This window comes from Cuculus canorus, chromosome 10 (assembly GCF_017976375.1).
Source record: "Cuculus canorus isolate bCucCan1 chromosome 10, bCucCan1.pri, whole genome shotgun sequence".
Lineage (NCBI taxonomy): Eukaryota > Metazoa > Chordata > Aves > Cuculiformes > Cuculidae > Cuculus > Cuculus canorus.
The window spans coordinates 1,529,109-1,556,120 of record NC_071410.1 but is presented as its reverse complement, the minus strand read 5'-3'; the positions used below and the strand labels follow the sequence as shown (position 1 = coordinate 1,556,120).

General features: G+C 48.1%; 2 protein-coding genes across 4 annotated transcripts in view; both read left to right on the top strand.

Annotated features, from left to right (window-relative positions):
- LOC104054293 (fibronectin type-III domain-containing protein 3A-like) overlaps positions 1-20,882 on the top strand; it is a 44,278-nt gene extending 23,396 nt beyond the window's left edge. For both annotated transcript variants that reach the window (XM_054075513.1, XM_054075512.1), the window contains exons 6-27: positions 546-777; positions 1,868-2,140; positions 3,251-3,306; positions 4,468-4,622; positions 4,890-4,949; positions 6,951-7,089; positions 8,090-8,143; positions 8,759-8,880; positions 8,960-9,134; positions 9,333-9,419; positions 9,783-9,921; positions 10,453-10,521; positions 10,750-10,868; positions 10,974-11,079; positions 11,667-11,842; positions 12,556-12,669; positions 13,150-13,299; positions 14,006-14,286; positions 14,792-15,004; positions 16,196-16,362; positions 17,305-17,426; positions 18,340-20,882. In XM_054075513.1, the coding sequence (XP_053931488.1) occupies positions 546-777; positions 1,868-2,140; positions 3,251-3,306; positions 4,468-4,622; positions 4,890-4,949; positions 6,951-7,089; positions 8,090-8,143; positions 8,759-8,880; positions 8,960-9,134; positions 9,333-9,419; positions 9,783-9,921; positions 10,453-10,521; positions 10,750-10,868; positions 10,974-11,079; positions 11,667-11,842; positions 12,556-12,669; positions 13,150-13,299; positions 14,006-14,286; positions 14,792-15,004; positions 16,196-16,362; positions 17,305-17,426; positions 18,340-18,657 (3,327 nt within the window). In that variant the 3' untranslated portion in view covers positions 18,658-20,882. The remainder of the gene's footprint in view (positions 1-545; positions 778-1,867; positions 2,141-3,250; positions 3,307-4,467; positions 4,623-4,889; positions 4,950-6,950; positions 7,090-8,089; positions 8,144-8,758; positions 8,881-8,959; positions 9,135-9,332; positions 9,420-9,782; positions 9,922-10,452; positions 10,522-10,749; positions 10,869-10,973; positions 11,080-11,666; positions 11,843-12,555; positions 12,670-13,149; positions 13,300-14,005; positions 14,287-14,791; positions 15,005-16,195; positions 16,363-17,304; positions 17,427-18,339) is intronic.
- A 2,546-nt stretch (positions 20,883-23,428) lies between these two features.
- TAF9B (TATA-box binding protein associated factor 9b) lies at positions 23,429-26,490 on the top strand. Of its 2 annotated transcripts, none has more exons than XM_054075557.1 (7): positions 23,429-23,570; positions 23,650-23,731; positions 24,055-24,191; positions 24,265-24,399; positions 25,188-25,272; positions 25,701-25,814; positions 25,998-26,490. In XM_054075557.1, the coding sequence occupies exons 1-7, from the start codon at positions 23,520-23,522 to the stop codon at positions 26,162-26,164; spliced, it is 771 nt and encodes a 256-aa protein (XP_053931532.1). In that variant the 5' UTR covers positions 23,429-23,519; the 3' UTR covers positions 26,165-26,490. The 2 variants fall into 2 exon arrangements, with proteins under 2 accessions (XP_053931532.1, XP_009553565.1); XM_009555270.2 differs by having other exon boundaries at positions 23,430-23,570; positions 25,191-25,272.
- Positions 26,491-27,012: the final 522 nt, after the last annotated feature.

Below are 27,012 nucleotides of genomic sequence, written 5' to 3'. Positions count from 1 at the left end.
CAGGTTCCTTGTCTGAATTCCCTTAGCCTGTGGCGAACATGAACTGTTTTGACGTTTGAGATGGGTCTGATGATAGTATGAGACAGCAGAGCTGACCCGCAGTGCTCTGTGCTTGCCACGGGCGATGAGCGCATGTGCAGATGTGTACCCCAAATCCGATGGCATGCAGCGACTTGTACACATGACAGTGCTGTCAGTCGGATGCCTTCTAAAGCAGTTCTGCCTGCAATTACAAGTAGACTGGGACTTACACCCTCATCAGTTCACATGACTTACTTAAATGAATTGATAACTTATTGATCAATTATAGATTGCTTAGCCCTTCAGTGGGAGCTCAGCTTCTTAGAACTGACTCCCAGCAGCTCCGGTCTCCTCCAGTAACACGTGCTGTGTTTAAGCTGGGATTCGTTTTGGTGTGTGTATCTCTGACTGTCGGATTGTATGGTTGTGAACTCCGGCAGAGACAGTCTTTGTTAAATGTGCAGTATTTACAAGATGATTCCTGGTTCTTGTATTAACTTCTAATTTCTCGTGTTGCGTGACAGGTGGTGGAAGAAAATGGAGTTCGTAAAGTGGTGGTATTGCCTCACTCAGCCGAATTCCACCCTTCCATGCATCCTCCTCCTCCTCCCCCCCACGTGCCACATTACATGCACCACCACCACGCTCTGCTTCCCCACCCTCCGCACCCGGTGTACCCGCCGGTTCCTGGCACGGGGGAGCTGCCGCCGCAGTTCATGCACCAGCATCCACCACCGCATGTTTTCCAAGAACAAGGTGAGAGCGCGGGTGGTTCCATACAGGAGAAGGTGCTTTCCAGTCAGTGCAGCCGGGCTGGGATGGCTGAGCTCTCCTGGCAGCTCTTCCACACAGTTCTGTGGGGTTGATGTGACTTGTGGGACTCCCTGAGCCCTGTGTGCGTTCATGAGGTGTCCTAAAATACACCTGTGTGTCATGGAGCCTGGTTGGAAGGTGCTCTGCACGTGCCAAGTATGACTGTATCAAGCTTAAATCTTCCACTTGAAGGATTTAATGCAAAAGCAGTGACTTGGGAATGCTCTAATACCGTGTATATTTCCCGTTGATCCTTACTTCGGTCACTGTAAATGCCACAATGGTCGCTTCTGCCCTTCACTAATATTCTGCTCTCCAGGGCTGCTGTGTTTTGGCACAGCATGAAGCTTTTTGAATGTGCGTTTAATTTGATACATTAATTTTTTGGCTAGACAGAGTCCAAATCTGACTGGAATGAAAATAAATTTAACATATATAACCCAAAACTCGTGGTAATCCAGGGTGGAGAGGGTAGAACAAGTCCACCCTATATTTATAAACTGGTACTTCAGTGGCCTGGGGTCGCTGCTGGGTGAAAGCCTTGAGCCTTGTTGTATAAACAAGCATTTAACACAGAAAAAAGTCGCACTAGGTAAGACCATTCACTCTCTCTCTCTCTCAAGCTTAAATTGGTAATTAAGCTATTTTCAGCTCATGTCTGCTGTAAAATATTCGGTAGCACCCAAGCTATGCTTTAAAAAGTTACTTTGGGTCCTAAATTCCCTTATACTTTTTTGACAACGTGGCTGTAGCAGGGAAGAAGTGCAACCATGTGGCGTCACTTGAGCAGCTGACAGGAGAGAAAGGCCTGAGGAATTAAATTCTTTTAAACCCTAAGCTTGGCAAGTGATAAAAATAATATTTAAGTAAAAAAATCAACAGCTTAGATGTGGGTTAAATAGGAAAAGTGGAGATTGGTTCTGTGGGGCTTCAGGTGCTGGTGTCACTGTAGTTATTCTTCCAGCTTACAGAGCGTTTCACAGTGTCCCATAAATCGTACTGAATAACGAAATGATTTCTCCTTCCTTCATAGAACCACGTTCTCACGGGAGGACAAACTTCATTCAGCGAGATGAAAGAAGTCTCAAAATGCAAGAGCACCTGAAGAAAAGACTAAAAGACAGACAAGCTAGCGGTCATATTAACAATAAACTGAACAGTCCTCCATCCTCACCACATAAAGCTCTCAACTCTTCCAATGCAACACTTCAGAATGGGAACGGAAAGGGCCAGCAAGGGGCAGGGGCACCGCTAAAGCAGAAGCAGATAGGAAAAGCAAAGGGCAGTCCGGATGCAGAGATGGGAGGTGGGTTGCTTCGAAAGGGTAAAGGGAATCTAGATTCTTTTGTAACAGAAGGTGCTGTAAGCTTATTGCAAAGCAGTTTCTGGAAATACTGCCCTTGTGAATGTCTTTGGCTGTTCAGGATTAGAAGAAACCCAAAATGCTACTTATTATGTTTGGGTTTTTTGTGTCTAGCAACATTAGTAATGTCAGGCTTGTTCATTTATCAAATAAATTAGAATCATGATTTGGGTCAGAAGGACCTTAAAAATCATGCAGTTCCACCCCCCTGACATGGACAGAGGCACCTCCCACTGGACCAGGGTGCTCAAGGCCCCATGGCCCCATCCAGCCTGGCCTTGAATGGCTCCAGAGGAGGCCACAAAGATGATCCGAGGGCTGGAGCACCTCTGCTATGAGGACAGGCTGAGAGAGTTGGGATTGTTCAGCCTGGAGAAGAGAAGGCTCCAGGAGACCTTAGAGAAGCCCCTAGTACTGAAAGGGGCTCCAGGAAAGTTGGGGAGGGACTTTTTACAAGGGCCTGGAGTGATGGGATGAGGGGGAATAGCTTTAAACTGGAAGGAGGAACGTTCATCTTAGACATAAGGAAGAAATTCTTCTCTATGAGCGTGGTGAGGCCCTGGCCCAGGTTGCCCAGAGCAGTGGTGGCTGCCCCATCCCTGGAGGTGTTCCAGGCCAGGCTGGATGGGGCTTGGAGCCCCTGATCCCAGTGGGAGGTGTCCCTGCCCATGGCAGGAGGTGGAACTGGATGGACTTTAAGGTCCCTTCCAACCCAAACCATTCCCTGATTCTGTGATTATTGTCATTTTTTTAACACCTTTCAGTTTTAGAGGAGTACTTTTACGTTGTGAAAGAAAACCTGTTTCTGCTCAGATGAGGAAAATACACTCTTTGTGCAGGATGTGCTAAAAGGGTTTTTGTAACACTGTTGGTTTTGGATAGTTCGTATTTCTACCCCTCACGCAGCCAAAACAAACAGGGGAAATGAACTTTGCACAATAAGCACTATTGTCAAACGCTTAATGAGGCGAACTCCATCTTGTGGTGACATTTTGGTAACAGGCTGGTTTGCTGCTGGGGTTTGGCTAATCTGTTTTTTGTTTGAAATTTCAGAATCTGACACAGAATCCAGGAAATGCGATATCCACTTGAGCATCAGCAAGCCAGTCGTAAGTATTATCCTTAAAATACTGCTATTTCTGTCCATGTATTTTCTATTAAATAATGTGTTTCTTGTTGATCTGTCTTTTTTTCTTAATGGTTTATTTTTTAAGTAGAGAAAATGTGTTTTAGTTGTCAGAGTTTATAGGTGGCAAGGGGCATCCCTGCTGTAGAAACCTGCTTTCCCTGACCTTTCTCAGCCTGGCTCAGTTTCCCAGGCCATAACCCAAAAGTGTATCCACGGTTGAGGTTCTCCAGTATCTGAGGGAGCTTTAGCACCATGCAAAGTGCCTGCTAAACCGATGGGAGTCTGGCCACTCATGGAACCATCCTTTGTTCGGCAGAGAGGATTTAGGAATATTGGGAATAGAATTTACAGAAATAGATTATCTTTTTACGTTATATTAAGTAATCAGAGCAAATAGTTGAGTATTTACAGTCTTAGGTAGGGATTTGGAGTCTAGTGACGTTACTTTAGATGTCTAAAGGCTAAACCAGCCCTGATATTTTGACCATGAACATGCGAAATGAAACTCTTCTTTGTTACCTCTATAGTAAGCATGGGCCGTGTTCTTTTGCTCCCGCTGTTATTTGTCACCATAGTGTTTTTGTGTTGCTGCATCTGACATTTGTGTTTGATGCCAGCAGAGGCCGTGCCTTGTCAGAGAAAATTTGAAGGATAGGAATTAAGCAGCAAAAAGCTTGGAACAAAATTTTAGTTATGAGCACTTAAAATGAGAGCCTCCTGCTATCACACAGCTTTGTGGTTCCATGTTAAAATGACAGGAGAGCTGTAATAGAGTTAGAACGCGAGGCTGTGCCTGAACAGAGCTCTTGATCAGTGTTCAAGGCTCCAAATCTGGAGTTTTGCTCCAAATGAGTGATGAAAACAGTGCAGGTGGAACAGAAACATTCTCTTCCTACCCTGAGACAATGTTGTGTGTCTGTGAGCATCTTTAGTGTTGGAAGGGAAATCCTTTAATGTGGGACTGTAGAAATGAAAAGAGGAAACTATTTAAATTCAAATAATGACTCCGTATTTCCACTACAAAGGTAAAGAATTCCTCCAGTGAGGAACTTCATAGGCAAACTAGCGACGCCATGTTATTGACTAATATACCTTTTATTACAGAAAGCAAACTTACTTGCATTATTTATGCTTTTAATAGGTTTCTGATATACAAGCAAGATCAGCCGTTCTGTCCTGGAATCTCCCAGTTAGTTCACAGAATGGAGAGAGCCATAGGCATAGTCCAGCAGCATTTACATTTGAAGTAGCAATATCCAACAGTGGTAAAAATGGAAAATTTAAATCTGTCTATGTGTAAGTTTAGTTTCTTCCTTTAAGCGCAATTCCGATGTTTAAAGCATTACCCAACCCGCAATCCCCCTCTCAGGAGCTGGTTGTTGGCTTGCAGACCTGCCTTCTTCCCGCCACGTAAATTTTAAGTAATATCACTAAAGAGTTACACGGACAAATGGGAAACTTGAAAGTTAAATGTGCGCTACATGGTTTTGCTTTTCAATGAGCTTTTGTCCTTTGGAGTACAAGGAAGAACTGCAGCTCATTATTTGTCGTTCCTTTTCGCAGTGGGGAGGAGTTGACAATCACGCTTCCTGATCTCAGACCAGCAACCGATTATCATGCCAGGTATGAAGTGCTTCATACTTTTGGTGGGGTGGTAATTACAACATGATTGTGGCTTCATGAACGCAAACCAGTTGAGGGGTGCTCTGCATGAAGTGTGGTAGTGATGGCTGTTATGTTGTCATCTGCATTCCCACATACCTTCTAATTAGAATCATAGAATTATAGAATAGTTTGGGTTGGAAAGGACCTCAATGATCATCTAGTTCCACCCTGTGCCATGGGCAAGAACACCTCCCACTGGATCAGGGGCTCCAAGGCCTATCCAACGTGGCCTTGAACCCCTCCAGGGATGGGGCAGCCACCACTGCTCTGGGCAACCTGGGATGGGGCCTCACCACTCTCATTGTGAAGAAATTCGTCCTAATATCCTCTCTAAATCTGCCCCTCTCCAGTTTATACGTGTTCCCTCTCATCCAATCCCCACAAGCCTTTGTAAACAGCCCCTCCCCAGCTTGCTTGTAGCATCTTCAGGTACCTTCAGGAGCCTTCTCTTCTCCAGGCTGAACAACCCTAACTCTCTCAGCCTGTCCTCGTACAGGAGCTGCTCCAGCCCTTGGACCATCCTTGTAGCCACCTCTGGGCCCATTCCACCAGCTCCATCTCCTTCTTATGTTGAGGATTCCAGAACTGCACACAGTACTGCAGATGAGGTCTAACAAGGGAGGAATAGAGGGGCAGAATCACCTCCTTCAACCTGCTGGCCACACTTCTTTTGATGGAGCCCAGGGTACAGTTGGCCTTCTGGGCTGCGAGTGCACGTTGCCAGCTCATCACCTCATTTTCTTCCCTCTCTTTGTGTGTTTGAGAAGATTGGGCTTAGTGAAAGAGATTGGTGCAGGCTGAAATAAATACATTTCGCAATGGGAAATAAAATGGCGTAGAGTTTAACGTGGATTTGCAAGTCTGTCTGGTCAGCTTGGGTTGTAAAGATGCATCTCTAAACCACAAGGTGCTGCAGCAGCGCAGGGGGAAGTGGGAACTGGATGCCGTGTCCCAAGGGAACGAGACATGATGTTCAGGAATTGCCCTGCAGAGTAAACAAGCGTTGCTGGAAAAGGTGTTTAACGGGTCAGAGGAAAGACAAGCTAGTTAAACAAGCCAGGAGAACACTGTCATCCGGACATGGAAGGGGGAGCCTCTGTGCCTGGGGGCAGGAGGAGATGGGGTTTCAGGCTTACTGAAGCAAACTCCTGTTCTCAAACTGCAGAACAGTTCTGCGCGTGTTAAACACTCGGCACAGCTCTGCTTGCTCACGGGAGGGAGGGATGTGGTTCCTGGTTCTGCTTTCCGTACAGGTCAACTGGCTTTTACCTGCAGCTTGTTTGATAAGATGGACTGTGTTTCTGGAAAGTTAGTCAGGTGTTGCTTTTCAAAAACAAACATAGGTGAGCATGACTGTTCCGGACATCTGTCCTCTTACACTGATAAACGTGGCTTTATTGCCCAAACAGCTGATTGAGCCCACTTTAGTGTCCATGCTCTTGCACAAGAAAGTGTGGTCCTTATTGGAATCTCAAGGTCCCTTTAGCAACAGGTTAATTCCCAGTCAGGCATTCTGTTTCCATTTGGTGACACTTGCTGTGCTTTCCTCACTGCAACACCTGTGCCAGTGACTGTGAAGGAGGTGAGGGATGGATGCCAGATAGAGTCTTCAGGATCACTAAGTGTTATGCATGAGCTCCATCACACGGCCCTGTCAGCACAGCCCTCTCTCCCCAAGTGCAGAACAGACAGTAGTGTTTCTTACGATGTGGGCATCAGTTACTGGAACCTGGAGTGACACCATAAACTCAGTTTTTATTGTTTCTTCCTGAATGAAAAGGCATGAAATAGTTGCCTTCTAGAATCAGCACTCAAAGAAGAGTCACTGAGTGCTTGTTTCCTATAACGTCAGCAGGCTGGTCTCGTTGCTGCAGCTACCGCTTGTGATTAAGGACAACTCTGTCCTTAAATTTTCGGGTGCTAATGCAATAACAACATAATTAATTGTCCTTTGTGCAGGGTTTCAGCAACCAGCAGTTCCATAAAAGAATCCATTTCAGAATTAGTGAGTTTCACCACAGAAAGCTGTGAGCCGGATTGCCCAGCTGCGCCGAAGCTCATTAACAGAACCAAAAACAGCCTGAGCTTGCAGTGGAAGGTAAGCAGACAGCTGGGTGCATGTGGGGAGTGTAAATCAGCCTTGTCAGGAACTTGGTGTGTACTTTAGGGATGACTTTTAAGGTGCTCTGCTAAGACTGATAACAAATCGTGAGCCTTTTCTTCCTCTCTCTCCCCTCACTGACTTGGTTTCTTGAGTGTGGTGGAATTGGCTGCAGGTCACTCTGGGTGGGAACTAATCAGTAGGAAAGTTCTCTTCCGAAGTGGCAGCAGAGGAAAGGGCAGAGCATTTAGATTTTTGCTTGGAGTTCCTGCATGATAAATAGATGTAACTTAGCATTCTAATTCTGAGGTCACTCTGACCACCTCAGAGTAAACATCTGCACCTGGTTTGTAGGTGTAACTTCTTGAACCTGACTTTTGAATATATACAGTATCTGTGGAGATTTGTTGGTAACGGTGTTCTCTTTTCAGGTCTTTCTTATACCTGGAAAATGGTTTCTACCTAAATGACTTTAGTTAAATTATCTGTATAATCTGGACTTGGAAAGTAAAGATGATTCCCAGTTTGTCTGTCAGAGCAAGCACAACTGTTGCTTGTCCGAATGCTTACACTGCTCACAGTGGTGAACACAGTGCCAGGGCAGAAGGGAAAAAGCTATAAGAATATCATTTGCATCATTCATACAATAAAATTACTCATATTGTGAACTGTTGGAATTAAGAGCAGCAGACGGTGGAAATACCATCTGGTTTTACCCTTTCCAACTCCCGTCACTGAACACGTGTGTCTGTGCCACAGTAGAGGCGCAGGTGATCACCGTGTGTTGTGGGAGAGGAGACCTGTTCTCTGTGCCCACTGCAGATTCCTTTCAGCCCCACACTAAGGTGGGGTGACATAAGGAAGGTGACATTTTGTTTTGAAAGGCAGTTGGAATCTAATAGAGTCAAACATTAAAATGTTTTTTTACTGTGCAAAAATATTTATAAAAGTACAACCGTTTCATTTTAACTTTTTTTTGTTGTTTCTTTATTTTCAGGCCTCAAATGACAATGGTTCCAAAATAACAAATTTTCTTTTAGAATGGGATGAGGTAAGACCTTTTCTAGTGCAAAATAAGCCATAATGCCATCTGCAGGCCAATTATACTTAAAAATACTTCTTGCTTAGGTACAGCAGCTATTTTCAGTGCAACTTTCTAGACAGTTGTAAAGGGACAAGCCAATTAGAAAGCTTGGATCAAATGGCAGCAATTCAAGTAGACAACCCTTCTGGATCCTCTGAGAGGGCAGTGTAAAACTCCCTCGTTCATCTCACAATTCAGAGCGACATTGGTCTCTCTGCTCTCTTCAAACAGATGAGCATTTGGCTTCTACCTTCAGTAGCTGCCACAAATAGCACTCAGCTTCTGAACTTCTGACTGAAATGTGTCCAAAAGTGATAAAAAACTTAAAAAATGTGTTTTGTTTTAAATTGCTGTCATTTATTACCATATGGTCAAATCTACAGCGCAAAAAAATCAACAGATCCCTCAATCGCAATGTAGTTTTGTTACCTAAAACACTCAGGGTAGCAGTCAGGCAGGCTCAGCGCTTCTTACAGTCCTGAATTACTGTTAAATTAGTGAAATGAAAATTAGAACAGTTTAGAGTGAAGTGGGGAGCACAGAGGCACCACACCAAGTGACTCAGGTTTCGCTTTTTGACAGGGGAAGAACGGCCCCTTCAAAGAGTGCTACTATGGGCACCTGAAGCAGTATAAACTCACCAAGCTCTCCCCTTCCACAAAGTACTCGCTCCGATTGGCTGCTAAGAACGACATCGGGATGAGGTAACGAGCACACCATCTATTGCAGCGTTGATCAGTTTGTCAGCTACCTCTGTTCATGTTCTTTAAAACCCTTTTGCAGTGGGTTCAGCGAGACAGTGACGTACTACACAGCCGGTATCGTGCCCCCGGCCCCCTCGGCCCCGGCGCTGGTGGAAGCGGGAGTTACCTGGCTGTCGGTGAAGTGGAGCCCACCAGCTGGGGTGTCTGCGGACGACTCCCTCACCTACAGCCTGGACATGGAGGAAGGGGGTTCTGTAAGTGCTGGGCAGCTTTGTTACAGCTGTAAAACCTCCACGTGTAGCAGTGGCTTGATAAATAACAACTCTGTGTTAAAATGAAACACTGCAAGAGTTGGCAATTTGTGAAAAGAAAAAAAAACTATTGATCTGACTTGGTTTTTGGGTTTTTTTTGTGGAAAATGAGTGACTGTTCCAATTTCTCCTCCTTTACAGGGTTATGGTTTCCAGCCACAGTACAATGGAGATGAACTCTCATGCACTTTAAGAAACCTTAGGAGGAGTACATCCTATAAGTTCAGGGTTTGTACTATGTTTTGTTATTTAATGGAGAGCCTGTGTGCTCTCCTGGAGTTCTAGTGGTGTCACACAGCTAAGACCCTTTCTATGGAGACAGCAGAAAATGCCCTGCAGGACTCTTGCTGTTGTAACAGCTTTTCACAGAACTGCAAAATATCCTGAGCTGTGAGGGACCCACAAGGATCACGTCCTGTCCCTGCACGGGGGGTAAAATTCACACCCTGTGTCCGAGTGCATTGTCCAAATGCTTCTTTCTGGGTTTTTTTGTGAGTCTTGTTGGAGGTTTTTTTGCATGGAAGAACTTTATAAAGATTGTTCATTGTAAAATTAAGCGTTTATTTTGTATTCCATTCATTCTTGAAACAGCTCTTTGCCTACAACACTGAAGGAAAAAGTAGTCCTAGTGAGGTGGTAGAGTACAGCACCAATCCTGACAAACCCGGACCACCGAGTAAACCAGCTGTGAAGGGCAAGATCCATTCACACAGCGTGAAGGTGACATGGGGTAGGTTACCCTCTGTGAACGTGGTACTCAAATGCTGCTGATCTGTGGGCAGATTAAAACCAGAGGTGGACTTGAGCTAATTGCTTGTCTCTGCAGATGTCGTTATTGCAGCAGAATACACAGCATTGTCAAAAAAATTGCCACTTGCTTTCTTTTGTGGCTCTCATGCAAAAGTAATGGGTTTCTTTACACATTTGAGAGAAGCAGGCGATGCAGTTGGCGACTGTAACAGCCGCTTGATTTACTGTGGTGCTCAAATAGTTCCCAGGTGCTCTTAAAAAATAAGAGATGGTACCTGATATTGGCAGCCTTTTCCTGGTTACTCTTCCTGGCTTAATCACAATTGATAATAGAATAAAATACTGTTCCGCGAGACATGTTGTAGATGTATTAGTGCAGAGGTTTCTGTTCGAGTTGAGTTTTTGATTTGAATGTGTTGTGCAGTGAATGAGGACGTGTAAAGCTGGTGACAAGGCGATGCATTGTTTATAAATCTTCTCTAATTCATTCTAAGATCTTGGTTTCTTTCAGAACCACCCAAAGATAATGGAGGATCAGACATTTCCAAGTACTTTTTGGAACTCTCAGAAGCATCAGTCGGTAAGCAGCCATCATAATTCAGCTGTGTGCTAACGCAGTGCTCTGGTCCCTGGCGTGTTGTGCTGTGCTCACTTGTGATTATCGTGTCATACGTGTCCTCTGCATGCCTCATCCTTCAAATTCAGTTCTGTGGCTTCACTGGCTTCTTAATTAATAATTGTGTGAGAGTTTTCAAGGCTGATTTTTGCAAAAGTGTTGTAGTATAAAGCGTTTTTCCTTCTTTCTTAGGAAGTAAATGGGACACCGTGTACAGCGGTTCCCAGAGGGAGCATGTCTGCGATCACCTGAAGCCTGGCACTTCATACAGGGTGAGAGTTTACTGTGTCAGCAAAGGAGGCGAAAGCCAGGTGAGAGAAAGGAGAACAAATTTGCTTCTGAATACCATTTCTATCAGTGTTTCATTGAAACATTGCTTTGTGTTTCCACTCTACAATACTGTGTGTTGCTGCTAGGCTTCCGACGCTGTGACTGTTACGACATCGGCCGTTCCTCCGGGCCCCTGCTGTGCTCCGTGCCTGGCCGGCAAAGCGAAGCCCAAGGAAATCACTTTGCAGTGGGGTAAGTGCCAGTGTTGCTGAGCAAAATATAGTTCTGATTTGAAGTGTCAGTTCAAAAATGAAAAACCTATAGAACTCTTCAGGGGAAAAAAATAACAATATACAGATCAAAATAACAATATATAGATGTAGTCCATGTCCTTAGGTGCATTTTAAGAAGACTGAAGCTCGCTGACCACCTTGAGTGGGGGATGTGTGTGTGTGCAAGGACAGAGTGAGGCTTGAGCAGACATAAACATCTTCCTACTGGCGGCCTTACTACTGACGCATGTTTGGCCTTCTAAAAATCAGCCCTTTGCTTATCTTTATCTCGTTAAAGGAGATAATCAAAAAGTGATGAAGCTGCACTGGTTTTTGGAGGAAAATGGATGATGTCTGAAAAACACTGATGAAAGCCATCTTAAACTAATCAATACCTAGGGGTGAAAAGCAAGCTTCATGAAGTGTTTCTGCTCAGATACATGATAGAAGCCTGCACTCTGACTTCTAGAATTCAACTTCTAGCTTGAGAAGGCTGATGAGAAACTTTTTGAAAGCACAAGTGCTTTGTGAAATTAATAGGAAAACCCTTCTCTTTTTATGCCCTAGGTCCCCCGTCTGCAGATGGAGGTTCCGACATTACAGAATATACAGTAGAGATGGCAAACCCTGATCAAGATGAGCGCATACAAGTGTACCAGGGTCCAGCACCTGAGTGTGTAGTGAACAATCTGCTTCCGGGGAGAACATATTCCTTCTGGATACGCGCAGCAAACAAAGTTGGGGTAACCATTCTGCTAACGAGATCAGACTTTACACAAGAGACAGTGAGATACCAATGATATTTTGTAGCTTCAGTGTTCTCTCACAGTTCTGTTGAAGGACCAAAACTTCTTACAGCGTAAAAAATGATATAAAGAAGATTCAGTAAATTAAGGCTGACAGGAGGACCGAACAGCCCTAGCGTTCAACCCATTCCCGTGGGTTGTATTTCTGCTGTTGTCAGTGCTGAAGTTACCCCATCCAAAGGCAGTGCTGAGTGTTCTCTTGCTGCTTGCAATCATTTCTTTGACTGGGGCATAAACCCTGCATCTCTGGCTGTGAAAAACCATCTCATGTTTGGGGCTGTAGAAGTTGCCTGGTGCTTTTCGCATAGGGTGGGCTCTGCAGTGGGGGATAGATGTGTTCAAATAATATCAGGATTGGAAACGGTTGGGTGAATGTGGGTTGCATAGATGTCAGCTGCTTCCGGAAGCCAAGTCCTGACTACAGGGGAGGGAGGAGTCACAAACCAGTGGGAGGATTGCAGATACCCATGAGGAACCGAGCAAACTACCTGAAAGGAATTTCAGATGGTGCCGCGAAGCCAAGCGCTGCGCTCATCTGTTTATTTCTCTGTCAAGTTAAAAATAGTTTGTTTTCTTCAGCTGATGGCGTTTGCCCATCGGTTTTGGCTCTGCTGCTGTTGCAATATTCAAGCGGCTGTGTTTTCTTGCAGCTTGGCCCTCCCTCCGACAGAGCGGAGATCTGTACTGCGCCAGGACCCCCCGATCAGTGCGGCAAAGCCCTGATAACCTGTAAAAGTGCCACTTGTGTTGTAGTGTCATGGGAGGTAGGTTATGATGATTTTTGGCAATATAGAAATTAATCTTAGGCTTTTGGGATTGTGGTGCCACATGTATGAAACACAGAGATGGAAGAAACAACAGATGTTGGGGTGGGATATTTTAAGCACGTTTCTTTATACAGGTATACACTGGATTTGTATATTTTGTAAGCTGTAGATTTCCATCTGAATAGACTGGGTGAGATCTAGTCCTCTTGTTGGTATGGTCACTAATATATAACAGATGTAGTTTACCCAAAAGGCAAGGGATTCTGAGTCATTCAAAACTCTGGTCTGGACTGAGTTGTTACAGCCACCAGTCTGGATGGGAACCTCTTAACAAGCTGAACTTAAAATCATGCCCTTGCCTGTGGTGGGAAAGGTTTTCTACCCCAGTGCTTGTGTTTGGTGTACCAAGAGATCATGCTCGCATGGTGAGTGTGTTTGCACAGTAGCTGAAAGCAAACGTCTCCCTTAAACCCACAGAGTCCTGGGTGCAACGGTGCAGAAATTGGTGAATACCGACTGGACTGGGGCCAGGCAGAAGGGTCGATGCACATCATCTACATGGGCCCTTGCCAGAGCTACGAAGTAAAAGGCCTCACCCCTGCCACCACCTATTATTGCAGAGTCCAGGTAGGAAAAGCCTTTTGTTGTGTGTCACTAAGCAAACAAACAAATGCATGCAGTTTGAAGAAAGACCTCAGCTAGAGATGAATAAAATTGTGTATGGTCACTTACTGGTGCAGTAGAGAAAGGAATTTAGGGAAGAGAAGGCTTCAGGGAGACCTCAGAGCAGCTTCCAGTGCTGAAAGGGGCTCCAGGAAAGCTGGGGAGGGGCTCTTCATCAGGGAGTGCAGGGAGAGGATATGGGGGGATGGTTTTCATCTGAAAGAGGGGAGATTGAGATGAGATCTTAGGAAGAAATGTTTTTCTCTGAGGGTGGGGAGGCCCTGGCCCAGGTTGCCCAGAGAAGGAGTGGCTACCCCATCCCTGGAGGGGTTCAAGGACAGGCTGGATGGGACGTGGAACAACTGGATCCAGTGGGAGGTGTCCCTGCCCATGGCACGGGGTGAAACTGGATGGGCTTTGAGGTCCCTTTTGACCCAAACCATTCCATGATTCTATGAATTGATAAGAAGGCTTTCCCTTCTTCCCCAGGCTCTCAAAACTGTGTTTATAGAAATGAAACTAGTGTTGCATTAAATACCATTTTGCCTTATTTACATTTTTTTAGGGGAGCCTTTCCATTCTTTTCCAAATGGCTTTTAATGCCACACAAAAGGAAGCTCCCCTGCTCAGAAAGATGCAGATTTGGCAAACCATGTGTGGTCTCTTCCAGGCTGTGAATGCTGCTGGTGTGGGGTTGTTTGGTGAGACCGCCATGGTGACCACCCCTGCGTCAGTGCCTGCAGCAGTGTCCGTACTGCAGCTCCTTGAAGAAGATCAAATAGAAACTTCCTTCCCTTTATCAACGTGCCTTGCTATTCAGTGGGAAGAACCGTGTTGTCATGGGTCAGAGATCACCGGGTACAACATCGAGTACGGCGAAAAGCAGCTTGTCACTGTCGGAAGAAATACAAGCCATGTTCTTGAGAATCTACTGCCTGACACTCTGTACAGGTAACGATTCACCAACTTGCTCTAAGCCCACATTTGTAGGGCTTTCAGATTCAAGGGCAAGGTTTTAACAATTTAGAACCATTTCATTTGGCTCACAGACAATTCACCCAGGATACTCCTCAGCTCTGAAAAAGTGCAATAAAACTATCGCATCCCTAATCAAACCGTGGTATTATGGCAGGAGTTCAGACTGCCATGTTGCAGTTAACATCCTCTCTCGCAGCCAAGGCTGTGTTCTGAGTTTCCTGGGCTTAGAATGGTGTGTTCGGCAGCAGTGCCTGCAGCAGGATCTTCATCTGAAGCTGCAGCTTCATTACATGGAAATCAATGTCATTGCGTTGGTTTGTTTTCACGTAGATTGTTTTTATAGTTAATTTCTAACTGCATTTTAATTGCTTTATTGTTTGTGGTTATGTCATGTACAGACTTCAACTCTTGCTTAATCCTAGCATTTGTTCAGGGCCGCAGTAAATTAACCGTGTAGCTGCTCTTCTTCTGTTTCCAGAATTAGAATACAGGCTGTAAATGGCTTTGGAGTTGGTCCTTTCAGTCATTCCATTAAAGCCAAAACGAAACCACTACCTCCTGACCCTCCTCATCTTGAATGTGTGGTCTTCAGCTACCAGAGCCTTAAACTGAAATGGGGCGAAGGCCCTAGCAGAGCTTTAATCACCAACCCGACACAGTTCAACTTGCAGATGGAGGACAGGTTTGGCAGGTAAGAGAATCAGAGCGTCGAGGATATTGGTGATTTACAGCTTCATATCACGCTCTTCTTCAAATCCCAGAGTTTGCCCCTTGGTTTGTGTTTTTTCATCCCATCTTTCAACTAGAAATGCTGTCAGTATCTGTTGTGCTAGGGTTACTTTTAAGCAGCAAATGCTATTTACTGTTTCAGCAGTAATATCCTGCCATCGTCCCATGTTCCCATTTTTTTTTGCGGGGGGGAATTCTAAGGTGAAATCCAATTTGCATATGAGAAGCATGGGGTTGAGAGCTGAGGTTCAACATGGCCAAATGCTGAGTCCTGCGCTTGGGACACAACAACCACGTGAAGCTCCAGGCATGGGGAAGAGCGGCTGAAAAACTGCCTGGCAGAGAAGGACCTGGGGGTGTTGGTTGGCAGCAGCTGAACATAAGCCGGCAGTAGCCCAGGTGGCTGAGAAAGCCAGTGGCATCCTGACCTGTATCAGGAATAGTGTGGTCAGCAGGGCTAGGGAAGTGATCCTTCCCCTGTACGTGGCACTGGTGAGGCCACACCTCGAATCCTGGGTTCTGTTTTGGGTTCCTCACTCCAAGAAGGACATTGAGGGGCTGGAGCACATCTGGAGAAGGGGTACGGAGGTGGGGAAGGTTCTGGAGAACAGGGATTCTGGGAGTGGCTGAGGGACCTGGGGCTGTTTAGTCTGGAGAAAAGGACTCTGAGGGGGGAGACCTTATCACTCTCTGCAGCTCCCGGAAATGAGGCTGTGGTGAAGTGGGTGCTGGGCTCTTGTCCCAAGTGACAGGCGATAGGGTGAGAGGGAACGGCCTCAAGTTGTACCAGCTTCAGATTAGACATCAGGAAAAATTTCTTCACAGAAGTGCTTGTCAAGCACTGGCAGAGGCTGCCCAGGGAGGTGGTGGAGTCCCCACCCCTGGAGGGATTTAAAATACAGGCAGATGAGGTGCTTGGGGATCTGGTGTAGTAGCAGACAGGTTGGACTAAATGTCAAAGATCTTTTCTGACCAAACAGTTCTGTGATTTACCTTGAAATTGCAGTGTATCTGGTACATCCCAGGGCTATTCTGTGGATTCAGAGTAAGAGTTTCGTCACACAGATATGAAAATGCCCACTGCTACATTGCTGATGTACACGTTTGTGATCACTAAGTGATTCCAATTCCTACACGGTGTTTTTTCCTCCAGGTTCGTTACTGTTTATAACGGCCCTTGTCACACATACAAGGTACAGCGGCTCAGCGAATCCACTACATACTATTTCAAAATCCAGGCGTACAATGATGCTGGAGAGGGGGAGTTTTCTGAAGTTTACGCTTTCACTACAACAAAGTCTCCACCTGCATCTCTTAAAGGTGAGCTTACACCGCGCTGGAACTTCTGCAAGCCATTTATGTACTGGGTTGAATGCTACATCCTGACTCTTCCCAGCCCAGCTTCTTCCTAGAGCCTTTGTGGGACAGCAAACAGAAACCGGCTGTGAGGGGTTTTTTTTCCTGGCGTGAGAAGGGCTCTGCTGGTGTCAGACCAGCATGTGGCTGTCTCCTGCACTGTAGCTCTGCCACCCCTGATAATGAGGAATTTCTCCTCATTTTCAGGATTATCCGTCATTTGGTATAAGTTACAACAGCATGTAGGCAAAGGAGAACACGAATAATTCCTCTGCTCTGCACTTTCTAATGTGAACATTAAAGATTGTCATTAGAGAAAGTCATTTTCATGATCAGAGCCCTAATTACCTGCAGGAACCTGAGTGACTCAGCCGTGGTCACACCGTGTAATTTCAGCTCTGGACATGAAGGCTGTGTTCTCTGCTGATCTAAGAGCGTGCGCTCTTCTCTACAAGCATGAGACATCAGAAGCTCATCTTGTCAGCTTGAAAATACAGGCGGGTAACCTATAGATCCTACAGGAATCAATGTTTAAGCTTATGTGATTAAATACGCAAAGGGAAAGAAAGAATGAAACAAGCCTTAAAATTATTTGAGTGGCTGTCTCCTCTAAGAATGGCTGTTACCTCAACATGGTTAACGAAGGTGTAATTTTACACTTGCCCTGCCCGGCCACTTGCATTAGAACTGAAACGTTTTAAATGCACAAAGTACCAAAGCAGAGCACAGGGTGAAAAAACATCCTCGTTGTCACTGAAACCAGTGCCCCTTTGCTACCTTCACTGGGAATGAGTCCCTGTGAGGACCGGTGCTTTTAGCTCTTTTCTTTTGGTTGAAAAAACAAGATCATTAGTAGAGGCCATAGTTCTCTCTCTCTAAAATGCCAACAACTCACATTTTTCCTAGCACCCAAAGCAAATCAGCTGGAAGAAAACACTTATGAAATCACATGGGAACCTTTACAGCCGATGAAAGGAGATGCCATTGTTTACATCCTTCAGCTTGCTGCTGGGAGAGACTTCGACCAGGTACCTCGTGTTCACGTAATGCACTTGAGGGGTTTTACTTTGGGAAATGGTTGCAAAAGAAAGGGGCTGTATCTGAAGGTTGAGGTTCTGGCTGCTGGTAGGGATGCGTTCAGGTCACCGAGGGATTCGGTTTCACAGGCCTGACTCCCGAGGTGCCTCGGTTTATGTCTTGCTCAGTTCCTCTCAGTGCAGTTCAAAGTTTGTGAATGGATGAGGGTGGCTTCCCGTGGGGGTTCTGCCATCAAGGCTGTCCCCAATTAGAGACCATGTAGTCGCCTTTCCCTGCTGAGCTCTTGCTTGTGCTGTGACAGCAGATGACTGCAAAGGCAGTCTGGAGAGTCACAGAGTTCCATATCTAGAACCGGGTTAGCGCTGTTCTGTCCTGTTCTCCCAGCCTCTCCCTTTGCTTTCTTGTTTCTTAAAACTTAGTGCTCTGTGGTATCGCTGCCTTTGTTGGTTACAGACAGCGCTTGCCCTGCCTCCACGTGGGCGCTGAGAAGGAGCAAGTGGTGCAGAACAGGAGTTAAAATGTTTTTTCTGAGCTTCACAAGGCAGGGCTGTCAGAGAGGGCCTTTGGGCCCAGGTTGCCCAGAGCAGTGGTGGCTGCCCCATCCCTGGAGGGGTTCCAGGCCAGGTTGGATGGGGCTTGGAGCCCCTGATCCATTTGGAGGTGTCCCTGCCCATGGCAGGGGGTGGGACTGGGTAGATTTGGGGTCCCTTCCAACCCAAACCATTCCATGATTCTATAAATACTTCAGAAATAAAAGCTGAGAGTTTATTGGGTTGGCTTGAAGAGTACGACTTCAGGAAGCATCCCGCACCGTGGACACTCGCTCATAAAGTAGGATAGGAAGTGCCACATCCTGCTTGCGAGGTCGGTCTGCATGCAGTGGTTCTCTCTCCCTCTGCCCAGGTGTACAAGGGACCAGAGACCTCCTTCCGTCTCACGAGCATGCAGACAAACTGTGAATATCGGGTCAGAGTCTGCGCTGGCCGCCAGTCCCAGGACTCTGCTGGATCACAAGAACTGTATGGACCTTACAGTCCCAGTACAGTGTTTTCATCTCAGAAACTGGAGCTGGCACCGCCCTGTGCCGATCTGACGATGGAGCTGGCAGAGACTAAGAAGACACTGCGGGAGGAGCGCTTCATCGCCATCGTTCTCCTCTGTGGATTTGCAGTGGTTGCAATTTTATTTGCTGTCGTTATTCAGTACTTTGTAATCAAGTAGACAAGCGCCCATTCAGTACTCAGCTTTTTGTACAGAAGCTCTTTCGGGTATTTATGGTTAGTTCTAATTAAAATCCTAGCTGGAAACGTGTAGTTCCATGCGTTTCCACTTTTGCTGCTGGCTAACAGTGAGGCTGGGTTGGCAGATCCTTTCCAAATACTGAACACAGATTTCTTGTAGAAAGGGTAATCCTGGGTCCTCTGTAATCAGGGTGAGCTGTTAATGAAACAGCAACAAACTGCCTTACCGCGCACCCTGGCGTGTGCGCGCTCGCCCTCTCTCCAAATTTGCAGCAGGGCCCTTTGCCTGGCTGGAGAGAGAAGGCATTGACAGAACAAGTCCTTTTCCAGTTACAACTCAGCAGAGGCAGTCGATCCGCGGTGTTTAATCAGGTATCATTGTAGTTTGGTATAGGTGAAATACAGCAGCACAAGTGCTTGAGCTTAGAGCAGTCCTGTATGGCAGAACATTGCTAGAGCTACCACATTTAGCATCCGTAGGCGGAAGGCAGAGCATCGACTTTGATGTAGCGGTAGTACTGCTTTACAGTTACTTTAATCTTTCGGGTTCAGTAATAATCATTTCAAGTGTTGAAGTAGAGGGTGCCGGCATTTTTAATCGACACGTTAGCGAGACGTGATGTGCCTACAGCAAAGGCGTTCGGATGCGACATTGCAGGAAAGGCCCCTGGAATTGTACATTTCGGAACGAAATGCAGGCTGCTGGTGAGGAGCAGCTTTGGCCCAATCCACATTTCACTCTCAGTGCCTGAGAGAAAAGTAGTTCCCTGTGCTCCGGATTCAGTCTCTGCCGTGCGTTCAGGAAGGCACAGGTGGTGCCTTTAAGGAGAAAGAGTGCATTTATGATAAATGTTACACTATTTGGCTCAAACTGAGCAAATGTTTTTGTACTATTCTTAACCTGAAAATAAAAAGTTCAAACTGCTTTTGGATGCCCTTCTAACTTGATCCGAATTATCGAATTGTACATGAGCAAACTCTTTTTAGCTAACATTTCTACAATGTTTTAAATGACTCGCTATCCCAGTGGGAGCAGCTTCACATTCCATGGTTTTCTAGATGGGAATGTTCAGCCTGCTATGAACTTCTCCGAACCTCGTCCTGTTTGTTGGAGGGGGGGTTGTGGACCATGTGCACTACATGGGACTGGTCTTGTGAAATCCACATGCAGATCCCTCCCGATGAGCATGTCTGTTTGGTGTCCGATGTTGGGAACGCTGGAGCTCCCAAGTGTTGAACGCATTTCAGGATGGGTCTTCCCGAGAGCGTTTGGAACATGCCAGAGAGAGGCAGAGGTAGCGTGTTGTGACAAGACTACAGCTCCGCATTCTGTCCGTCAGAGTGATGCACTTGTACGTGGATTGTCGGGTGTGACAGTGCAGCAGGCAAATATTCCCAGTGATTGATCGCTGTAAGGGTCTTTCTCCTCTGGCAGGTGGTGAACGATGTTGCGTTATAGTTTGAGGCATTGTGTTGTGTTTCAGCTGTGGAAAACCTAAATTATGAGATAGTATCACTTCATACTCGTAGATTTATGGTGCAATCTGAAATTAATCTTTTCAAAATGTACTCTTCCTTTTGTACTCTATTTATTTTGATTAAAAGTCCTGGAAAATGTATGTTTGAATGTATTGTTCTACTTGTAGCAGAACTTTAAGTTAATCATTTATTATATCATAGAAATCTCTCCCTCCAGTGATGGAAAGAGTTTTATACAGACGTTAGTGTTTAGTTTGCAGAGAAGTTTACGAGTTGTCTTCTTTTCTCTTCATACTCTACTTTCAGCAAATAAAACTGCCTTCAGCGAATCCCTGTTGCCAAAGGGTTATTCCTGTAACTCCGAGAACGACATTGGTAGAGGTTTATTTGGCAATAATTTTTCTGATAATTAGGGTTGTAGAGTAAATACTGACGAGTCACGGCTCCTAAAGAGGGGGAGAAAGTGCTTTTGTAATTGCCACAAGACAGAAAATACCCGGGAAAGCCTCCCATCACGCGGATGTTCCATCAGCTGTTGTCCATTCTGGAACGAGAGGCCCCCAGTGGCATTAATGGGTTAGGGATCTTCAGTTTTCTTGTATTGTCATTTTGAGGTATCTCAGACTTATGTTTAAGCTGCCATGCATTGTATTACTAAATTGTAACTATCAAATAGATAATATATTTAATACAGCCAATAAATAATACAAATGTATTCAAATTTGACTGCAGGGTGGTTGTGTGGTTCTGTGCGTTTGGTCTGCAGGGTACGGGGAAGCAGTGTGACTGGTGTTTGCTTTGCTGCACCTTAAACACCACAGCAAAACCCAAGTAAGGAGAAATTCCTCATGCTTAATGCTGTATTAGTGATTTTGGGGATACCCCTCAAGCAGAGCTGAGCCCCAGCCAACACACGGTGTGCAGCTGCCACCCCTATTTCCTTGAGCCAGTTGTTCCCAGCTGGGAGACGGCTGCCTTTGAGGAATGGCCCTGGTTCGGCAGTGGCAGGTGGAGAAGCCAGCACTCTGCCTGGCCACACTGTGACCCTGTTAACTGTTTTCCAGTGTTGAAAGGAATCCCAGCGTCCTGACAGAGATCAAGGGTGGCAGCTCCTTCACTGGGCTGCTGCGTGGGGCTGGCTGGATACTGGTACTCACAGCACAGCACGGCCATCAAAGCTTTCCCCACCAGGCAGAGCTGCTCCAGCTCTGCTGCCTGCACAGGAGGCATTTGTGGCCTTGGGAACAAGTATCTCCACAAACTGGCTCTGTGTGTTGTCTCCTTGGTGCTGGTTTCCTGCTGCAGGCAGCTTGATTATGGTGCTGTGCACAGGAGCGTTGGGGAAAGGCGGTCAGAGCACAGACACAACCCAGGGCAGCACAAGGGTCTCTGGCTGAACCTGGGGTGAGCCCGGAGCCTGTCAGCGGCACCAAGTGTCTCCTGCATCAGGATCAGAGGGCAGAGATGGCAAACAGCTTGACGATGCCAAGCTGCAAACAAGTCCACAGCCTGCATCACATCCGCAGCATAAGTGCTCCCTTCCCCCTCTTCCCTAAAACAAGGGAAAACAGTGGGGTTTGTTTGCTGTCTAAGGTCAGCGTCTGGAATTCATCCTCCCTTTGCTCGCGCAGGATGTTTGAATGTAATAAACTCTGACTCATGAAAGTCAAATGACTTGGACGGCCGTGCTTGCCAGCCTTGGCAGAGCATCCTGCTCTCTGCGCCTCTGGCACCGGCACCTGCTGGACCTGCCTCCTCCAGCTGCTCTGGGATATGGGTTTCCCAGCATCCCACACCTCCATCCCTGACAACCCCCTCGTGCAGGGACAGCCGCCACCTCAGCATGAATGCACCGGGGCCAGGGCAGATCCAAATGCTGCATTTAGATCCAGGCAGGCCAAGTGCACGGCTTCCAGGTGACAAACATCACCCTTAGCACAGATGGGAATCGGAGCGAGCCACGCTGCTGCTGGAATGTTTTGCAACTTCTGACAGGGATGAATCAGAGGGACCACAAGTTATCAGCTGTTTATTTCTTCTTCCTCTCCAAGGCAGCTGTCTTTTCTTCTCTGGTTGCCCAGGGAAGCTGTGGCTGCCCCATCCCCAGAGGTTCAAGGCCAGGCTGGATGGGGCTTGGAGCCCCTGATCCAATGGGAGGTGTCCCTGCACACGGTAGGGGGCTAGAAGTGGATGGGTTTCCTTTAAGGTCCCTTCCAACCCAAACTATTCCACATTTCCATGACTACAGCGTGGCTTTAATTTTCCCCTAGACCTTGCTTCATTTGGAGGTCACGGCTGACAAGGGCACTGCTGCAGCTCCTCCTGGAGCACTGCCGATCCCTCTTGAACAAAACAACAAAACAAACAGGGTCTGTTCTGTTTTGCCTCAGAAAGTAAAGAGAGAAACTTCTGACAAGACTCGTGCGGAATGCAGAGATCCTTCAGCTGCCAGGAAAACAAGCTGAAAAAGTCCTGCTGCCAGCACTCCCACTTTCCTTCAGCCGAGGGAATGCTGATGGATAAAAAGCGGCCACCAGAGCCTCTGGTGCTGCAGCACGGGACCGGGGAGTCGCCGTTCTCTTGGCAGCCGCCCTTTGTGGACTGGTACACGGTACTACTGCCGCCCCTCAGCCTTCTCCTCTCCAGGCTGAACCAACCCAGTTCTCTCAGCCTTAAGGAGGGTTTCTCAGCGCCCTCATCCCCTCAGCGCCTCCTCTGCGCCCTCTCCAGCCCGGCCGCGTCGGTTTTGCACAGCGGGAACACAGCCGGACGCAGCACCGCGGGCCGCGCCGGGGCAGGCTCGGGTTGGATCCGCGGTGAAGCCCTGGCAGAGGCTGCCCCGGGATCCCGGGAGGGGCTCGAACCCCGCGGCCGGGCCACGGCTGCACGGGACGAGCCCGGAGCGCCTTCCCAGCCGCCCTGACGCTCCCCCCGCGGCGCGGGGCCGGGGCTGTGAGGGGCGGGGGCTCTGGCGGAGCCGGGGGGAGGAGGGACGAACCCCGGGCCCTGCCCGCGCCGCCGCCATGGCCGGCGCAAATCACATGACCACACCAACCCGCCGCCACGGCGGCCCCAGCCTGCGTCACGTGACCGCTCCCCCGGCGGCGCTCCGTTCCGCCCTCACGGTCAGCGGCTGCTTTTAACCCGCGCTCCCGCCCCTCACCCTGATCACGTGATCACCTGTCCGACACTCCCCCTCCCGCCCCTCACTCCGATCACGTGGCCAGTTGGCTCATCCCTGTCACGTGATCGCTCACCCGGGCGTGCCGCTGCGGCACTGCTGATCACGAGACAGCCCTCCTGGCTCCGCCCCGCGCTCGTCCCGGTCACGTGCCCGGAAGTGGCGCGCGGCGGGCGGGAACGATGGAGCCGGCCAAGATGGCGTCACCCAAGAGCGCGCCGAAAGACGCGCAGGTAGGGCCGGGCCGGGGAGGGCAGCGCGGCCGGGCCGGGCCCAGCGCCCCGGGCTCAGCAACGCCGCCCCGCCCCGCAGGTGATGGCGCAGATCCTGAAGGACATGGGCATCACCGAGTACGAGCCGCGCGTCATCAACCAGATGCTGGAGTTCGCCTACAGTGAGCGGGAGGGGAGGGGGCTGAGGCGAGGCGTGGGGATTGGAGTGGGATTGGGGTGGGAATGGGGATTGGCATGGGGACGGGATGGGGACGGGAACTGCGGCCTGGGGGCAGGGCTGGGATTGGGGCAGGCACAGCCCTCCTCTTGGGTAGGGGGAGGCCGAGCGAGCAGGGAAGCTCTGCCTTGGGCCCTGTTCCCGTGCGGGTTCTTTGTCGGTCTTTAACGGTGGCTGTGGCAGAAGCAGAGCTGTTGTCTTTGTCGGTGCAAGGGTTGGGAGGATTCCTCATGCTCCAGCCGCAATGGGAGGTTCTGTTTTTTGAAGGGTACGTCACTACTATACTGGAAGATGCAAAAATTTACTCAAGCCACGCAAAGAAATCCAGTGTGGATGCAGATGACGTAAGGCTGGCAATCCAGTGTCGGACAGACCAGTCATTTACCTCTCCCCCTCCGAGAGACGTAAGTGAAACTCTGTGGATGACTGCAGGATGTCGTAAGGGACTGCAGGTGGGAAATAACCCTGTCTCTCCAGTTCTTGTTAGATATTGCAAGGCAGAAAAACCAGACGCCACTGCCATTGATAAAGCCTTATTCGGGGCCCAGGCTCCCACCTGACAGATACTGCTTGACGGCTCCCAACTACAGGCTGAAATCCCTGCAGAAGAAGGTAGGGGCTTTGGGGAGGGAAGGACTCCCCTTGTGTCTGCATTGTTGGCCAGGAATGTTGTGGGATCAGTTTTCCAGACCTCTGAAGTACATGCGTGGGTCAGCACTGACCTGTGCGCATCAAGAGTGTCTGAAACCGGGACAGTGGTCTTCGTATATAGGAGTTTGCAAGTGTTCTTATTGTTCCTTGGCTTCAAACGCTGTGTCTTATCAAGTGCATCTGTGGATTATTTAGCATTAGAGCAGAGTTGAATGTCAGATTGTAAAAGAACAAAGTAAGATGTTAGCTCAGATATTAAAGAGTATTTGTACTGCTGCCTCAGTTGTTTCTGCTTTAGAGGGAAAAGATTTACTTTGCTTGCTGGAAAATACGGGATGTCTTGGTGTGTAGAATTTCATGTTTATTTTCTCTATTTTAAAGAAAGAATCTTAAAAGTCGGACTTAGGGTTCCAGGTATTGATGTGGGATGCACCTTGGTGCAAAGCGTAGAGTAGAATAGTTGTTGAATAAAATGTTCTACTTATCCTTTCTGTTAGAAAGGAACCTGTTGGACCTGAGGGCTGAGTGCCAGACCGGCTGCCTTTGGCGTTTGGTTGTGTCCAGAGCTCTCCAGCTCACACGGTCACAATTGTGCTTGAGGAGCCTCAGGACGGTGCTGGCATTCCAGCCGCCTGCTGCTGCTGTGGAATAGGCTCTCTAGGGTTTTGTAGGAAGGACCCTGAGTATTTTTTTCACATTAAGAAACGTCAGTTCCTAAGGGGACACCAAAACTGGATCTTCTCTCTCAGCAGGTCTCTTCCTCTGCGGGAAGAATAACTGTCCCTCGTCTGAGCGTCGGTGCGGTGAGCAGTAGGCCCAGCACTCCGACCTTAGGTAGGGAACGGCTCTGCTGGGCTTTTCTTGTGGATGCAATGGAGGAAAGATGCAATGAGAAGTGATTTAAAGGATGCTTCAGGCGTGTTGTCTGTCCCATGACCTTGGTATCGTTTGACCTCTTTACTGACAGTGCCAGAAAAGATAGATTCACCCCAAAGAGGTTTTGTATTCCTTGGTGCAGGTGTACGTTCCTGCCGCTCAGTGCTTTTAGTCCTGTGTTGGTGAGAACCCTTCTGTGTGAAGCGGCTGTGCCAGGACCTGACAGAAATCTGGAAGTCACACTCCTGCCTCTCCAGCATTAGCATGTTCCTGCGTGTTCCCACTGCTTTGAAAATGACTGGATTCACTTTGGGAGCTAACTTAGGAGTGCGAGTGTAACTTGACTTTCGTTCTTTCTGTCCTGACTGAGTTGTTTCACATTTTAGGGACACCTTCGGCACAAACAGTGTCCGTCTCGGCAAAGGTCGGCACTCCCGTGTCGCTGAGCGGGCAGCGCTTCACTGTGCAGATCCCGTCTTCCCAGGCAACAGTCAAGTCAGGTACAGCCGGGGCTGGGGCGGCTGTGGGGCTTTCAGAGGTGAGCAGCCTGGAGGGGTTTCACTCTGGAATATTGCAGCTGTGTGTGTCTTTGCAAGGCTGGAAGCACTGCTTCAGCATGGGACAAAACAACCTGTCGTTTTTCTAAGCTCTTTATTGAATGACTTCTTTTCTTTTTTCCCCAGCCACACCAACTACTCCAACTGTTCAGAATGTTCTAATTAATCCTTCGTTAATTGGACCAAAGAACATCCTCATCACTACAAACATGGTGTCATCACAGACAACGGCTAGTGAGTCAAACCCCTTGAAAAGGAAGCACGAAGACGACGATGACTATGACAACTTGTAAAGAGACTGTCGGGTCCCCTTCTGTTCTCCAGGGATTTCTGCTGAGTCCCATAGGCTGTTTTTGCCCTGAGTTCCCTGTAAGCGGCGCGAGAGCTCCCAGTCCCCTGTTGCTGGGGAGGGAGGGTGTTGCTGGTGGGAAGATGCAGACCCGCCTGATCTTTTCCCTGGGGCCTCAGCAGTGACAGTGAACGTTGGTCACTGCTCCAGAGGAGGAGTCTTCCCCTCTCTTCTCTCGCCTCGGTTCCAACAGTTCTGTGTCTCGGAGCCCGTGGAGCCAGGTTCTCGTAGCACTGCCTTGTGCCAAGTAAAAACCGTGTTTAGAAAGCACTGGGTGCTGCAGTGTGGATTTTCATTTCAAATTACATCCAAACCCAGCCCCAGGCAAACCCTGGGCTCGGGCAGGGTGAGCAGTGATCACCTGCCAGCACAGGGGCAGGGCTGGGCCAGCTCTGCCACCGCTGGAGGGAAGAATCCGCTGGAGGGAAGAATCCTGTAGCAGGAGAGGTGAGCCCAGCTTTTCCTTCTTCTTGTGAGTCAAAGGGGGGAAGAGAAGGCTCTGGGGAGACCCTAGAGCAGCTTCCAGTACTGAAAGGGGCTCCAGGAAAGGCTGGGGAGGGGCCTTTTACAAGGGCATGAAGTGATGAGGGGGAATGGCTTTAAACTGGAAGGGGGAAGATTTAGATTAGACATTAGGAAGAAATTCTTCACGCTGAGGGTGGGGAGGCCCTGGGCCAGGGTGCCCAGAGCAGTGGTGGCTGCCCCATCCCTGGAGGGGTTCCAGGCCAGGTTGGATGGGGCTTGGAGCCCCTGATCCAGCGGGAGGTGTCCCTGCCCATGGCAGGGAGTGGG